The sequence below is a fragment of the Podarcis tiliguerta genome (assembly GCF_965153285.1).
Source record: "Podarcis tiliguerta genome assembly, chromosome: 3".
Taxonomy (NCBI): Eukaryota; Metazoa; Chordata; class Lepidosauria; order Squamata; family Lacertidae; genus Podarcis; species Podarcis tiliguerta.
The window spans coordinates 94,458,274-94,475,381 of NC_139536.1; the positions used below are offsets into that span (position 1 = coordinate 94,458,274).

General features: G+C 44.3%; 3 protein-coding genes across 3 annotated transcripts in view; 2 read left to right on the forward strand and 1 right to left on the reverse strand.

Annotated features, from left to right (window-relative positions):
• TPO (thyroid peroxidase) overlaps window positions 1-17,108 on the reverse strand; it is a 990,904-nt gene that overhangs the window by 648,911 nt on the left and 324,885 nt on the right. The window lies entirely within an intron of this gene.
• SH3YL1 (SH3 and SYLF domain containing 1) overlaps window positions 1-17,108 on the forward strand; it is a 458,321-nt gene that overhangs the window by 401,044 nt on the left and 40,169 nt on the right. The window lies entirely within an intron of this gene.
• ALKAL2 (ALK and LTK ligand 2) lies at window positions 1,094-15,412 on the forward strand. Its single transcript, XM_083431871.1, has 6 exons — window positions 1,094-1,616; window positions 3,986-4,320; window positions 10,600-10,653; window positions 10,750-10,830; window positions 13,525-13,590; window positions 14,782-15,412. The coding sequence occupies exons 2-5, from the start codon at window positions 4,050-4,052 to the stop codon at window positions 13,587-13,589; spliced, it is 471 nt and encodes a 156-aa protein (XP_083287997.1). The 5' UTR covers window positions 1,094-1,616; window positions 3,986-4,049; the 3' UTR covers window position 13,590; window positions 14,782-15,412.

Here is a 17,108-nt window from a genome sequence, read left to right on the forward strand (position 1 = left end):
CAAATGGTACCCTGAGGAGGCAGGAGGGCAATACCAATGAAGGAATTGCTGTCTTCTCATAGTACCCTGTTGTCTGAGGCTGGCCTGATGCAGTGGCGTAGCGTGGGTTGTCAGCACCCGGGGCAAGGCAAGTAATTTGCACCCCCTAACCCGTGGATTTGTGCCCCTAACCCGTGGATTTGCGCCCCTAACCCTAACCCCCAGATGTTGCGCCCAATGCGGCCGGCCCCCCCCCTGCACCCCCCCATGCTACGCCACTGGCCTGATGTGATTTGAAGAGAGAAAGGCACTCTGCAAATGCTCTGAAGCACTTTGGTTGATTATTACTTGACTTGTTTCTGGATTATTGCCTTATGTTTCCAACTGATCGCAGCCACTGAACACAACTGCTGGGGTTTGTGTGTCCTGCTTGGGGATTGCCAGAACCAAGCCCACTCTGGCCTGTCACTTCTGAAGACAGGCCAGCAGGGTCCCTTGGTGGCAGGGGGTGCCAACTTGAATAAAATATTGGGGTGAGGGGAGGCAGGTAAGCCCCACCCCACATGAATGATTCATGAAACTTTGCACAAATGCCATTGAAATGGCAACGCCCATCAACTGGGGTGGGTGGGCGGTGGCCCCCTTAAATATTTTGGGGGGGCCTGAAGGGACCTCTGCCCCTAGGAGTTGGCTCCTCTGCTTGGGAGAATCCAGTCAGAACTGTCTCCTGCGACATTATAAGTGGCAATGGCTCTCTCCGCGTGGGGTCCTCGTCCCATCCGTCGGCTGTGAGGGACCCCCAACCCCACATCCGCCCGCCTTACAGCTCCTGCCACAAGCAGGGGAAGGAAGGAAGGATGGGAAAGTCTCTCTTCTTCTCTCCGACGAATGGGAACGGCATCGATCTCCCGCTTCTCGCTCCGGAAGATTAGATAATGTAAACCAAACCCCGGCTCCTCGTCTTCGCACCCCGCCCTTTCCCGCCCCACCGAACGCAAAGCGCGCCAGGCCGGGGCGAGCGGCCAAGCCCACGAGCCGCTGCTGGTAATCCCCCCCTCAGCTGGCGGGCAGTGATGCCAGAGAGATGCAGCCCGCGAGGGAGGCTGCGCGCCCCGAGGAAACGGCGGGAAGCGAGCGAGCGGGCCGGGGTGGAGGTGGGTGGTTGGGAAGGGGGCGAAATGAATATTTCAGGCGGAGTTTCTAATTAAAGAAACTCGGGCTGCTGGACCCCCCCCCCCTTTCCTTCCTTCCTTCCCTCCCCCTCCCCCCCCCCCTTGAGCCGGGACTGCTCGTTTTACGTCTGCGGGGAGGCAGCATAAGAAGGGACCGGGGCGGGGGAGCCGTGAGGGGAGAACTTCAGTGGCTGCGAGGCGACTCGAGGGGCTGCAGAGCGGGACTTGGGGGAGAGCCGGCCATCCACCCACTTGCAAGTCGATACCGTCTGAGGCGGCGGCGGCCACCTCGCGGATACCCTATATAAGCCTCTATAAAAGCGCGGACATGGAGTAGGTGGCGGGAGAGCGGACGGCGTGCGCGCCGGGGAAAAGAGACAGAGCGCGGCGAGAGAAGCGAGGCTCCGGCCGGCGAGGGAGGGACGCCCCGTCACGCACACCGCCTCAAAGGGCAAACGGAGGCAGGTAATGCTCCCGAGAGCTCAAGGAGCAGGAGACGACAGGGCGGACACCCGGACGGCGGGATCCACCGCGCGCCTCTCGCCAAATTTTGCCGCTCTCTGGCCAGAGGCGGCGGCGTACTTGCGCTCGGGCACCTCCGGAAGGTGTCGCTCGACTGGCTCGACTCGCCGGCACGGCCAGCCGATTCACTTGCTGAGCGGCGAGTGAAGCGAGGGGAGGGAGCCCGAGGCACCAAGCCGCCGCCCGGCAAGGAGGAGGGTCAAGCTGAGAGGGCTGTGGCACTGGCGCCCCGCTCGCCCGGTTTGCCTCCCGAGTCTTTCTCGCGGGTGGGGAAGGGAGGAGGAAGAGGAGAAGCCGAGAGCAGCAGCCGCGCTTGGAACGGAGAGAAAGTCCTAGCCAAAGTTAAAGCGCTTCGTTGAAATCGCCTTGATTTCAACGGGTGGAATCTCGGCTCTTCTCTTCGCGAAATCGACGGGGCTGAGAAGTGCAGAGGCAGCTCTGGCTGGACCGAGCCGCCTTTTTCGAATGAATGGGTCGCTCTCAGCCAGCCAGATGTTCATACCTCTCTCTCGCTCTCTCCACGCCGGACTTGCTCAGCCTGGTGCCTCCCAGATGCGCTGGCTGCGGAGAGTCGCAGACCTCAGACATCTGGGAGGCTCCAGGCTAGCGAAGGCTGCTCTTCCTCGAGTATCCGCAAGCCACGTGGAGGAGGAGGAGGAAGGCGCGCCGGACATGGGAGGCCCGAAGGTGGCAGGCGCTTCCCAGACCCGCCGATGTGCCTGCGTGGGGTTTGGCGTCCGTGGAGAGAGGGGGGTTAGGCTGGGGGACCTGCGGCCCTCTGGATGTTGCACTCCAGCTCCTATTAGTCCCAGCTAAGGGATGATGGGTCGAGGGTTCAGCAACATCTGGAGGACCACAAGTTCCCACTCTGCTAGTCCAAAGCATCTGAGCCTGCGCGCGTCACTTTGGATTCTCTGTGTATGCCCTCGGATGTAAGCATGTAACCACTTGATAAATTACTTGCCGAGCGAAGAGGGGAAACCGCATTTCCTCATCAGATTACAAATTAGGGGGAGCAAAAAAGCGGCCAAGTTCTTCTCGGATCAAGGCAGCCTGCTGGCTAGCCAAGCGCTTAGGGAGCGAGTAGACTTGAAAGACAGCGTCACTTGCGCGCGCCCCCCCCCACCCCCTTGCAGAATGCCGTGAAAGCTTGCCAAACTTTTCCAGGCAAGACTCTATTTACCTGCCTGGCATTTTGCACTTCTTGCGTTCCCCCTCCCTCAGCCTGCCTCTCCTTACGCAAAAACAGGTTTCCAGGTTTCCAAAAGGAAAAGAGGAGGGGGAAAGGGGGGCGCGGAATCCCTCAGGTCCTTTGCTTCCCCTAGAGTTTGCTTTTCATATAAAGACATGCCGATCTCCAATAGGAAGCAGAGGGGGAAACAAGCAAGGCTGTGGGGCAGGCTGCTCAATTGAGAGAGGCGGGTCTCGCCTTTGGTGAGAGGCCGGCGGGAGGAGTTGCTGGACTTCATCTCCCATCACGCCCTGAAACATTGGACATGCTGTCTGTGACTGATGGGAGTTGGAATCCGACAGCACCTCGAGGGTCCACGCTGGACCACATCCCTGGTGTAAATGCTCCGGAGTAAAGTGTCACCACTCGGTGGCACTGCCTCTGGCTGAGAAGCATTGATTCCCACTCTTGGGGCTTCCCAGTTAAGCGAGAGGGGTGAGTAAGCCCTTCCCTTCGTGCAAGGCTCCCTCGCGTGCCAAACAAGCAGAGGAGTTTCATCGCTGGCGCTCAGGTCCTGCTTTGGAAGCCGTGCGCTCAGAAGGGTGTCTTCTGCCAAGCTGATCTGAGCACTCCAGAAAGCAGCTCCTCTGCAAATAAATCTCTCCTAGCCCTCTGCTGCTTGTGGACTCAATGAGGGATAGGGCCTCTTCCTTGTTTTCTAAGCGAAAAGTTTATTGATTGATTGATCTCCAGGTCCCACCCACTGTTTTTAAAACCCAAACACCATGTGTTAAAAGTATTCGATATCCATCTTCCTGTCCTAAGCAAGCGCTCTTTAACTCCGTGGCACCAAGAGCAAGGGCAGTGAGTTCAGGACCAAGCGAGTGAGACGCGAATGCCACTGGGGAATTCAATTGCCTTCTTCTTGCTACTAGATCCTACTTGGCTAAAGAGCAGAGGGAGCTGCCAGCTGATTATCTAGGTCCTCCCCCTCTTTTAAGTAAGAGAGAGAGAGGGAGAGAAGGCAGAGGTTAGAAAATCTGGGCACTCTCAACTTGAAGGGAGAATAATTGCTTTAACTTGCCACTCACTGTTCGCGTTGATGTGACACCTGGCAGTGACACATATCTCCCCTCCACAGCTGGTTTCAGGGAGTGGACTCGGAAAGTGGCTCCATCTATCCCTCGTTTGACCTCGGAAGCGCCATGGGCAGATTCCTGAGATCCCCTGCGTTGGTGGGGCTGGTGCTGGCGATGCTTTCAGCGGGACATTGCGAAGAGAGACCCGAATCTAGCGCAGGGCTGAAGGAAAGGCAGAACCTCTTAAACCTGATCATGGAGATCATTCAGGAACTGAAAAAATACCACCTGGAGGAGGACGAGGAGAACGGGGTTCAGTACAAACAAGACTATCTTTTGGACCGGAGAAGGGAAGTAGTACCCGATTATGGATCTTACTCAGAAGAACAGAGAGTTGGTAAGTCAAATAATACTACATTGTGTTAGAGGAGACACTGCAACCTGTTACGTTCATTTTTCTTTTTGCGTTAAACTTTACAAAACGGAGAGCTCGGTCATCAAGCTGCCAGTTTGCATCTGAGAAATCTCGGGGGTGGGGGGAGGCTTGCAAATTGCTCCAGTCCTTAATTGTACAGCGGATTCCTCAATAACCGCTCTGAAGGCAAACGCCAGACTAGCAAAGCTCCCCTCGCGTTAAACGAGGAATAACCATGCTACGCCCTCCTTCAGCGACCGATGGCGCTGAAGAGCAAATTAATAGGTTGAAATCCGAGAAGCATCATCTAAAGGAGATCACTTTGCGATGTGTGTGCTCCGAGGCTCGCTAACAGTTCCTTGTCTGTTACTCTAGTCTAGTCAATTGCACATCTGAAACTCTCAGAAGTTTCTTTTTAAAAGTTTTCCATAGTTCGAGGGTTCCCGCCCCAATAGACTGGTTTGCATCAGTATAAGGCAACTTCGTGTGCAAATCTGCATTTGATTACTGCTAGTCACTCGGATATCTCCCACAGGTTTTCTGCTTCTTGAATGTTTCTTTTTTCCCTAGATTTTATCTTGAAGGTTAAGCAAATTTAAATTGCACTGATTTTAATAGATGAGTGAAGTAGTTATACAGTTCTGTATAAGGGGCCTGAAAAGCACAGGACTGTAACAATATACTGATGAGGAGAAATTTACAACAAAGCAGGAAAACTATAATTACAAATGCAAAGTATTGTATTGAAGAATGTTCCAAACAGTTGGCTGCATGCGAGTTTTTGGTTGACACCTGGAAACCTCCCTTAGCAACTAAATTGCATTGGTTGAATGAATATTTTTCAGTTTCTCATATGGAATGTGTGTTTTTTTAAGTTATCTGAAGAAGATCTTTGAAGCAGGTCTGCTATCAGCTGTTTAGAGCAGTCTTCAGTACAACAATGTTTGAGCTATGCTATTGTTTGCAAGCTTCGCGGAAATGAACACTTTGCAACTGGAATGATACTTTGTCATTTTCTGTAAACTTCTTATTAAGGCTACTTGTAGTCATACCTTGAAAGAGTAGCATGGCAGGTTTTTCGGCTGCAATGCAAGCTGTACTCCGCTCCTCATGCTTTATCAACCAGAAAACAACCTCCAGCTTGCAAGAGGTTGAGACAGACAACTTTTTTTTTTTAGTCCCCTCTAGGTATCCAATTTATTTGCTGTGATTGTACATAGTTTAACTCTGACATCTGCTCAGATAGGGGAGATAGCTTTGTGACTGGCACAAGGGCGAACCAATCAGCATTGCACATAGTCCAGCCCTTAAGAGGGAGGTGCTTCATGATTGATACAAGGGCCAGCCCATCAGTGCTGTCCAAAACTGATTTCAGCTCCAAACTAGAGCAGCAGCTATCCCACCCCAATTCTCCAAACAAGGCTGTGTATATATATAAGGTATGCAGAAAATGTGGCAGCATACTCATTGCTGAAATGTAAGCAGTTCTCTCTCTTTCCTGCTACTCTTCAGAAATCAATGATAGTGCTTGTACTGGCTGGGTTTGTCTCTGGTATGTATTTAGAAATGCTATAATTATATTTCTATGCCTGTGTTTTTGACCCCATAAACATGTTTCTGGAAAGAAGTCTTACCAATGGCAAATTTTCAGTTTAAGAACTGTCTGTTTCCTGGACCAGAAATCAGAACTAGTTGCAGACTAAAAAATTAGCCAATTTTAGTCGTGTTTATATCACTGGAACTTTAATTGTTTAAAATCATACTATTTGGCTTAACTGGCCGTTAGTTACTCTGAAACAGCATTTCTTTGTAGGGGTTTAATTCTGTAGTAAATTATTTCAGAAATTCGGCTTTAGACAATTACAGTGGTACCTCGGGTTAAGTACTTAATTTGTTCCGGAGGTCCATTCTTAACCTGAAATTGTTCTTAACCTGAAGCACCACTTTAGCTAATGGGGCCTCCTGCTGCTGCCGCGCTGCCAGAGCACGATTTCTGTTCTCATCCTGAAGCAAAGTTCTTAACTTGAGGTACTATTTCTGGGTTAGCGGAGTCTGTAACCTGAAGCGTATGTAACCTGAAGCATATGTAACCCAAGGTACCACTGTAGGCTACAAGTCTGTGATTACTTTCCTAGGGGTAAGCACCATTGAATTCACAGGATTGCACTGTCAAATCTTATGTGTAATAATAAAAGATTTGCAGACTAGCAAGTCCCTTGAAAATGGGAATTTAGGCTTATCATAAATACTTGCCAATTAGAGCAAATATAGTTGATCTGCTGGATCCTGTTTGAGTAGTATTTAATCACATATTATATGGCTTAGGAGGCACCTTAAAGGAATGGGGAAGATTTAGACCACACCCCATGGGTGGCACTGAATTGCTCCCCCTCTGCAAGTAAATGGCTATAAAGCACAAGAGGAAAAGAAAAGGGGAGATTCCAAAAGGCTGAATAAAATTATATACTGAAAAACACCCAAAGTTCTGATGCATCTAGAACTTGGGAGGTTTTCCATGAAAGAGTAATTGTTGTTGACAAAGTGAGAGTTCCTACAGAGAGTTCTCACTAAACACAGTACTCAAGTATACCATTGCTACTGAGCAATAATAACCAGGCAGTAGACGCTAAACTTTTTCAGAAAGTGAAATTTCACTTGCAAGGGTTCCACATGCCTGTGTAGATTCAATCTATCTGCAGTTATTCTAATAAGATGCAGACCCTCCTTCCCGCTCCTGTCAGCCACTATAATATGCTAATGTCAGCTAATGTTTAATAAGATTTGCATCCAGATCTAAACAAGCTCATTTCAAAGTAAATTCTCAAAGTAATAAGGTTGCTTGGGATTGCAGCTTTGGGTTGTAGACAATACTGTGCATTTGCTGACTTAAAATGCTGAATTACTTTATAAATTTCCACAATTTTGCACAATATATGCGTAATATACGCAATTCAGCTAGTCACAGGAAAAGCAAGGAACTTTGCAAGACCCTGAAATCTAGGTCAGGTACCAGGCTTGAGTGACCCATCAGTGCTGTTGATGGACAGCCATGCTGCTGATGCAGATTCCCTGTCTTGTGCTCCGATTGGGTCCTTCTGGCACCAATTGGCCCACCCCTGTGGGCTTACCCAATAGCACCAACACTCTTACTTGGGGAGCAAAAGTGGCTACTAGTTTGAATTTGTGCCTGGTGGTCACCATTTAAAATTCCCTACACCGCAACACTCCAGATCACCTGGCAAATTCTGCACCGTTGCATTATGAGAAATATAAAATGGCAGCTGCCCAGTACTGATCAGAATCAAACAAATGCCCACCTCTTCTAGGAAACCCACCATCACCAGTACAATCACTTAAGTGGCATTGGCACTAATCGGTGATATGTACTGCAGGAGGTCCAGGCAAGGTAAACATCAGCACCACTGGTCTCTTCCAGAGTGTATAAGCCCCAGTATCTGCCCAAGTGTGCTGGATATTGACTCATTAATTGAATCTGTTAGTTGAATATGGCCTATTATGTAGAAGAAGCCTGTAAAATTATAGAATTTGTTGTTTATTGTGCTGGATATAGGTCAGAGTGTTGGTCTCTCTGCTACATGGAAAACACCCCTTCACACAGTAAACTGGCACATTAAGAACAATCATCTAAATTTCTCCCTGTACAAGATTTTATTTTTTGTTTGTCATGCAGGCGGATGAATGGTTTTAAATATATATATAAAGAGAGGAGCACTCCAAAATATGACTCCAGCTGCAGTTTGAAATCATAGAATCCACCACAGTCTGCATCAGCCTTCCCTAATATGGTGCTATTCATGTTTTGGACAACTTTCGTGAGGAATGTGTTAGAAACAGATTTCACACTGAAAACCTGCTTGATGTAGAACCACTGTGCAGCACATAACTGGAGCACAACAGCTGAAGTAGAACCTGTTGTAATCAAAATAAAACTGTGCTGAAGCAACTTGCCAACTTCTGAAAGGCTTTTTCCCAGCAGTCTCGCTATTGCAAGGAACTACTAGCCAGAAGTCTACCTATCAATCATCTAATGCCTGACTGTCCCCTGAGGGACTTTTGAAAGAAACATCTAAGCATTTAATGTGGCGCATGACACAATTAGGTCAAATATTATAAGGTCAATTCAACTGAGCTTGACTATGCTTAGAAGTACTGTAAATAAATGGTGAATTTCGAGAATGTCTAAAACTTACCAGTGAATCAGATCTGGTTGGAAGTAGTTCTGACTTTAAATGCAATAAAGAGGTCCCAGGGGAATTCAAAGGCCACTTAGGCATTCATTTATGGTAAAAAAAAGAAAAAAGTGCAGCATTTCATGTGCAATCAACACAGATATCTTAATGTAAGTAACAAAAAGCAATAAAATGTGACACTAAATCAAGGAGACAGCCACAAGGAGCTAAAGAGGATTTCAACAAACTAGTTGCATTCCCCTCCATTTAATACAGGATGTGGGAAAGCAAACCACATGAGTAAGAAGCAAGTAGATTATGTTGTCCTCCCTTACAATACTGTGGTTACATTTCCTGAAAATACGCTCCTATTCAGTCAGTTTCTCAGATGGTGCTTGATGAACATTTGTCTGTCCTGGATAACAAAATGCAATTATTTGAGAGGAATTGAGCTTAGGAACTAAATAGGACACTGCAGATTCTGTTATGCCAAACTCCAGGTTCTTCATTATGGGTGTCTATACTTCTGTATAAGTAAGTACAGTCATACCTCGGGTCACAGATGCTTCAGGTTGTGTGTTTTTGGGTTGCGCACTGCGCTGAACCCAGAAGTACTGGAATGGGTTACTTCCAGGCTTCGGTGCTCGCACATGCGTAGAAGCCGCAAATCGCGACCTGTGCAGACGTGGCGCTGTGGGCTGCGAACACGCCTCCCGCACAGATCACGTTCGCAGCCCAAACATCTACTCTATGTGCAAAACCATATAATGCAAAATTCTTTGTTAACATGAACATGGAGCAACAGCTGGTCTCTGATATGTCAGCAGATTAGCATGTTTTACTGACACTCCCATTAATCATCATATACCTAAGCAGTGGCACCTGTGTTTCAAGTGCTCAACTCAGATGCACAAACATGGTGCAGTCTGAATGTCTAGGAAGGTGACTCGGAAACTACAACTAGTCCAGAATGCGGCAGCTAGACCGATGACTGGGAGTGGCTGCCAGGATCATATCATACTGGTCCTAAAGGATCTTCATTGGCTCCCAGTATGTTTCCGAGCACAATTCCAAGTGTTGGTGCAGACCTTTAAAGCCCTGCTCTCAGCCCTGTACACTTGAGGGAGCGTCTCCACTCCCACTGTCTAGCTCTGAGGACCTTCTGGCAGTTCCCTCGCTGCGAGAAGTGAAGTTACAGCGAACCAGGCGGAAGGCCTTCTCAGTAGTGGCACTCACCCTGTGGAATTCCCTCCTGTCAGATGTCAAACAGATAAACAACTATATGATTTTTTAGAACACATCTGAAGGCAGCCCTGTATAGGGAAGTTTTAAATATTTGGTGTTTTATTGTGTTTTTATATTCTGCTGCCCAGATTGGCTGGGGCAACCCAGTCAGATGGGTGGAAGAATGATAATGATAATGATAATAATAACATTAGGTGTTATGCAAACTAACAAAAGATGTTCATGGACTTGGAATTCCAAAATGTAGGGCACATTCATATTGTTCAGTTAAGGTGTCCTGTTTCCTCCCCCAATTACATCAGCAGAGCTAAGCCAGGAGCAGCTATAAGAGCCATGGCATTCTTTCTTGTGAAGAAAGAGATGGGCAGCCAGAGTGGAATCCAATGTACCACTAAATCTCTTAAAACTTGTACATACAAGAGCTGCCTAGAAGCGAGAAACATTTACATTTGGAGTAGGACAGAAGCTGACTGCTTTTGCTCAAAAGCCATCCCACTTGATTTCAATGGCACTTGCTCCCCAGAATTGTGAACAAAATTAAATTCAATCCCAGCTGTCTTTACTCAAAATGTTACTGATTTCAGTGGGTGTTCAATGCTATAAACACTTGCTTAGGTTATCTAGGTGGGTTGTGTGTTTTTTTAGAACATGAGAATTTTACAACATGAGAATTTTACAAAAGGCAAATAATGAGCCTACAATTGGTTTTTAAGATCCATGAAAATGCCATTGCCTTTTTCAACCAGTTTAACATCTTAAAATTAGCTGGAAGCTAAATGAACATGAATGACGATTCTGTTATAATGTCCTTCATTCCTTTTAACAGAAATAGTTCCTAGAGATCTGAGAATGAAAGACAAGTTTTTAAACCATTTAACAGGTAAGCAGAATTCAACATTCTAACATGGTACTTTTGTCTGTAATTATCCTCATGTGGTACTAATTCAACTGATCCACTGCTTCTTTTCTCCCCCAGGTCATCTTTATTTTGGTCCAAAATGCACTAAACACTTTCATAGACTTTACCATCATACAAGAGACTGCACCATTCCTGCATGTAAGTGCTATCACCCAAGAATCCATTGCCAGACATTTAATTTAGTTGCATTCAATAAAGAGCTGTCTTCCAATGCAATTATTATTCGGTTTATTTAAGGAGTTTGTGGAATTACAGTAATTAAACAGACTGCTGTATAGTGAGACTCAAATGTAAATATTCAGGGATGTACTCAACTCGCTTTTACACAAGAGTATATGCACTGAAGCAATAGACATAAGCTAGTCATGGTTATTAATTTCAGTGGGTTAGTTGAAGACAACCAGCAGTACCTATAAGTGTGAACTATGAGTTTCATCTTAAATTTCTTAAGCATAGGGCAACATCCAGCATCATGTGAGCAGACGTCTCCCTACAGATCTGCTTCATAGGGTCTTCCAACCTCCCAGGGCAGATGTTGGGAGTTTGCAAGTGGGAGAACCCATTCTGTCAACAGCAGTCATTCTGCTGGTAGACAGACACTGTTGGATTTCACCCACAGAGTTGCAACCCACAGAACAATATTTTAAGTGCCATTGCTGTGACTCCTGCAAGAGGTCTCATGGCTTTAGCTATCAACTTAAAATGTACTTTCCGCAGACAGCTCAAATTTGTATGCCAATTATCTGTCAACTCCTTTGCCTTTGGTTTACAATATAGTAACTTGGAACTTAATAGTACATCAGATAACAGACATTAAAGAATAAAATCTGGGTTTGCAACACTGGGATATATATGCGCAAACAGTTAAGAAGTTGTTTAACTGGCAGAAGTCACAGCTGACAGCAATGCCACACTTATTAAAATGATGCATTTCCTTACAACCCAAAGCCAGAATCGCATATAGTCAAAACACACTGGTTCAATGGTGGGTGGGGTTGCCAAAGTCATTTCTCCAAGAACCCTGATCCCTTTTTATTTTTCGTCATGCATGTGAAGCTGAATGTGCACAAGTTAAGTGCCTGTAAATTGCGGGCTTACTGTACACTCATAATCCAAGAGCCTAAGAATGATAACTATGACTCTTAACTATTGTGTTTGGGTTCCCTCCCCCAACCTATGCACACCATTTTGGGGGAAAATTATATATTTATGAGGCAACACTAATTGAGCAGTTCCCATCCAGCTGGTTTTACCCTGTTGCACGTCACTGCTTGGGCTGTGGATTAGTTTCTCAACAGATAGTCCTCTCAACAGATAGCTGATAATTATATTAGTGTGATATAGGGAGGAGTACTTAATGGTGCATCTTTAATGTCTGTTCCCCCAGTAGCCTTAGCCTGACTTGGCAGCCATTTAAATACCTTGACTCACATTTTGATTGTTTATTCTTGGCAACTGTGCATAAAAAAAACTACTTGCATGTGCAAGTCAGATACATGTCATTTGCTGTATTAGAGAAAATTACTAATTCTGTTGCCAATCACAGAAGAATTAAATCCCTTACTAGATTAACTGTGTTTTTGTAGTATCCAAAAACCGTAACAGCGGGGCTTTTACACACACATTAATGTTTTGGCCTTCAAAGTAGGTTGCAGAACGATTTAAGTCAAATGTGAAGGCTCCCAAAATAGTTTCTTTTCAGGCTGTAGTTCACATAAAATTGATTACCTGAATGAATTTTGCAGATATACATCTTTCATAAGCTTAGTAGTTTGATAAGCAGCCTAAAAGTTTGATCCGTGCCATTAGATTTTACAAAGTCTAGAGGTTTCACAAATTGTCACCTTCAGACAGTAATATGAACAAGCCTTTTCTCTGCACATGCAGTCTCTGTATGCAAGGCTCTAATTAACCAGTTTTCAATTTCATACTGTGCTCACCAAATTTGGAACAAGTCATGATATTAAGCCATGGTTTGAAGCTGAGATAATATCTTAGCTCAGATGAAATGAGAAACTGCAGTTAACTGAAGACTTTCTGATTTGCTTGCTCACATCAGAAAGGGAGGAGCAAAGGGCCCTTATGCATAGATCAAATCCTTGCTCATATCTTGCTTTATTAACCTAAAGATATGATTATCTTACTGTGGCCATTTCATTGTCCCATATTCAAGCTTTCCACCAAGTGTACATGTCATATGAGATGGGACCAATCCTGACTGATGTATATACAAGTAGCAGATACAAGTTGGCAATATTCACATTATTACATTTTTGTACACACAACTAAAATGTAATCTGTGGCTCAAATAAAGGGCACGAAATTCAAACTGAAGATGAACAGTGCTCTAGTTTTTATTCCCTTCGAGTTTTCAGCTTCAGATTATTATCAGTCTTTGCTAGTTCACTGTTAGTAGAAAATGAGAATTTTCATTTTATGGAATGAACACCACAATTTTATTTGCTATCCTGCATACCTAAGCTGTCCAGGCATGCATTGCAGCTATTTCTCCTGTGCATGTTCACAGCCATGGGAGCTAGCTGTTTACATGTGCACGTCCGTTTCTTCTTGAGAGGTGCTTTCTTCCAGGCCAGTCTGCATAGCATTATACATGCAAAAGCATATAAAATCCCTTTAAAAACTAAAAAAAAAATCTCATTTATACAGCCAGATTTCTAAGCAAAGAATTCAAACTTATAACTTAAAAATAAATGGTTTCAAAATGAATTGCAACAGGCTTGCAGTTCCTTGTATAACCTTACGATAATAAACTTTTTTAAAAAAAGTTATGCCGGGTTGTTTGTTAACTTCTATTTATGATCTTTTCACTAGACTATAAAAGATGTGCCAGGCTTCTTACTCGGTTGGCAGTAAGTCCAATGTGCACAGAAGGATAAGGTAAGCTTTTTGAAAGGACCAATTGCACTCTGCCTGTATATGCATAGCAACATCACCATTGTGGATTTGATACAATTAATGAGCATTGCGCAATAGCTCTTTGGAGAAGGTATTCCCCTTTCAGAGAGAATGACACAACGCCCTTCACTCGGCAAAATACCAGCCATAAATCCAAGGATACCCCCTGCCGGAAGGCAGCATAAAGACTCTCAGACATCAAGGGTGAATTCATAGCTGTATGCAGTTAGCAGATAGTGAAACAAAAGCACATCCAGGCACAGCTAATTTTCAGGGGCTGAGTCAGCATCCGTTTCTATGTATTGACACTGGGTCTCTATTTAAAGTTACAGGTTGATTATGCCATATTTGAATGCAGCTTAAAAATATACATGTAGGAGTGATTAATGTATCTATGATACAGTTATAATGTAGTTGATGCATGAATAAACACGTTATGTGCATTCAGCTGAATCTGTCTCCAAAACTGCACATTTATATTTCACTGAAATACCAGCTTAACAACAGTAAGCAATATCAGGAATCAAAACCAATTCATTTCTCTTGGAATCAACACTGAGATTGAGATCCTTTTCAGCCCTTGTGAATAAAATATTGTAGAACAAAACAAACTGTACTTCGGGGTGAAGCTCAATATTCTTTACACTTTACTTGACTTTTCTTACTTTTTATGATAAAGCCATTTATATATATATATATAACATATATATATGTTGTAGTCAGTCCTCAAACATTAGAACCACCAACTTATCTCATATAGCAGGCATTCCAAACTCGGCCCTCCAGATGTTTGGGGACTACAACCCCCATCATCCCTAGCTGACAGGACCAGTGGTCAGGGATGATGGGAACTGTAGTCCCAAAACATCTGGAGGGCCGAGTTTGGGGGTGCCTGTCATATAGGAATGATTTCCACAAGTAGGGAAATCAGTGTATTTAAGAAGAAGTAAAAATATATTGTTGCCCTTGGAGTATCCAAGAGCTGCTGCTCATGAACTGTGAAGGCTTTAGCTCATTTACCTAAATCCCCATCCCTTGACAGCAAATGGTAACCGACCCAGAGTTTTAGTATGCCAGATTGTGCAGCAAAAACAAAAGTGAAATATTTTGCTCACTTGAAAACCGAGAAACTAATATTTTGTGGTGGGCGGTGTTGTCTTGTCTTTGTTTCAGATGTTACTACTATCAAGGGAAAAAGCTATTATCAAGAACCAAGAGAAGTGCCTTGGAAACCAACAGGGAAATTGAACTTACCATCTTTGTAACATATTCCATTGTGAACAAGAGATTTATTTTTGCAAGTTGATAGACTACTTCCCATAAAATCTTTAAAACATGTGTTTTCTATTCTGTCACCACTGTTTACAGATACACATTTTTTCCTGGTAGTTTTTCTACCATAACAATTTAAAATGTTTCATACTTTAAGGCCACCCTATATCAGAAGTGTTGCATTGCCAAAAAAACTCAGTGAATTATCAACCTCCCAAGTAAGAACATGTTTCATTTAGAGACGTCATGGGACACTTTCAAGGAAGCCTTCCTGTGGAGAAGGTTCCCTTTCTTGCTTATGGAATTCAAAGTGTTTGGTTACAAATGTTTCATAAATCTGTTATGGTGTACTCTTACTGAGTACAAACTGCATGCCGTGTGGAAGAGACAAACATGTTTTAAGTAAAACTTGGATTCTGCATCCACTAAAATGCCATCTGTTTCCTGTACAATAGAGGTATGAACATTCCAGCTAAATGTGCAATATGTAAATACTGTAAATAACATACATAATAAAGTGTTGGGTTTATAACTTGGCTCTTCATCATTCTTCTTCTTCCTACTTGTAGTAGGGAAAGAACTGCACTAGACCAAAGACATCAAATTCCTTTTCAAAGTGGGGATGTTTCGTGTGATGAGAGATGGAACGTGCCCTGAGGTGGCCTTCATGTGGGCTAACAGCATCCTTGCAAACAGTTCATTCAGAGCGGTAACCCACCCATGACTCTACTTGCCTGTGCAACCACCTTTCCCATCCTGCCAAGTCACCATTATCAGGGCTTCTTAAAATAGCCATCTCTGTCCAATTCAATACTATAGCTATAATTAATGGAAGTAAGGTAAATGTTGCTCTTGTCCCTCCTCTCTAAGTGTTGCCTTGGGGTCCAGTCAATATGAAACATTCATTTCCATATACCTGCAAACACCTGAAGGTTTTTCCTTTAAATAGAAGTTTGAAGGCAACCACAGAAAAGTGTTCCATGTGTATCAGGATCGGAGATTCAGATGGCCACTTGTATTTCACGCAGGCTTTTTTAAAAAAACAAACCAACACAAAGTGTACTCAAAGTAATTAGCTACATTATGAAACCAAGGCAATGAAAACATTGCAAGGATCAATACAGCTAAGCTGATCTTTTTCCTATTTTATTTGCTCTCTTATATTCCTAGCAGCACTTGAGCATAGCCTATTAAAATAAATTATAGCTATTTACCTCTGAATTTCCTATGACATTTTAAATCAATAGCTATGGAGTTTTGCATCCAATGAAATTCAACTCTGGGTGCATTTTAAATCCAGCAGGGTTGTTATTTGGTGGGAATGGGAAAGGTACCCAAAATACGGATCTAAAAATATGTAGCTACTGGACAATTTTTTAATTTATTTCGACCGCGTCAGACCAACACGGCTACCTACCTGAATCTAGATGCTTCAAAGAAAGTTTGCCCTCAACACTCAGTAAAAGTGTAGTATTATCTAGCAGCACCATTAAACCTCCCTGCCCATGCTAGTCCTTAACCAGGAAGACAACATGCCAGTCCAGCAGCACCAACAGGAAGTTGATTCATGCTGCTCCAAGATCTACTAGCCCCACTTCAAGGTTTGAGGCGTGAAGGCTATTCAAGCTCAGCTTCTCTTTGAAGGCTCAGGACCTGCGGAATATCAAGGACCGCCTCTTCCCATATAAACCAACCTGGACTCTGCATTCATCATCTGAGGCCCTTCTTTCTGTGCCTTCTCCACATGAGGTCCACAGGGTGGCAACATGAGAACTGGCCTTTTCTGCAGCGGTTCCCTGTTTGTGGAATGCTCTCCCCAGGGAGGTTTGTCTGGCACCTTCTTTATATATCTTTAAGTGCCAGGCGAAAAATGTTCCTCTTCAATCAGGCCTTTGGCTGTTTAATATTCCACAGCCTTTTAAATGTGTCTGTGGGAGGGGGGTATTGTTTTGCTGTTTCTAACTATTTATTTGCGTTTTAATCTCACGAACAGCCCTGAAATCTTATGATGGCGGGTGGTATATAAATCTAATAAATAAGATAAACTAATAAATAAATATTGCAAATGTGCTTGGGACATGAGGAGCAGTAGGCGAGAGGGGAAATGTTAATGTCTTAATGTGTACACACAGTGCAAAATACTCCAATAACCACTGTTTATAGCAACACTCAGCCAAAGGAATTATTATGACAACTTCCTATTTTCTTGCCTGCAGCTTGTATTTATT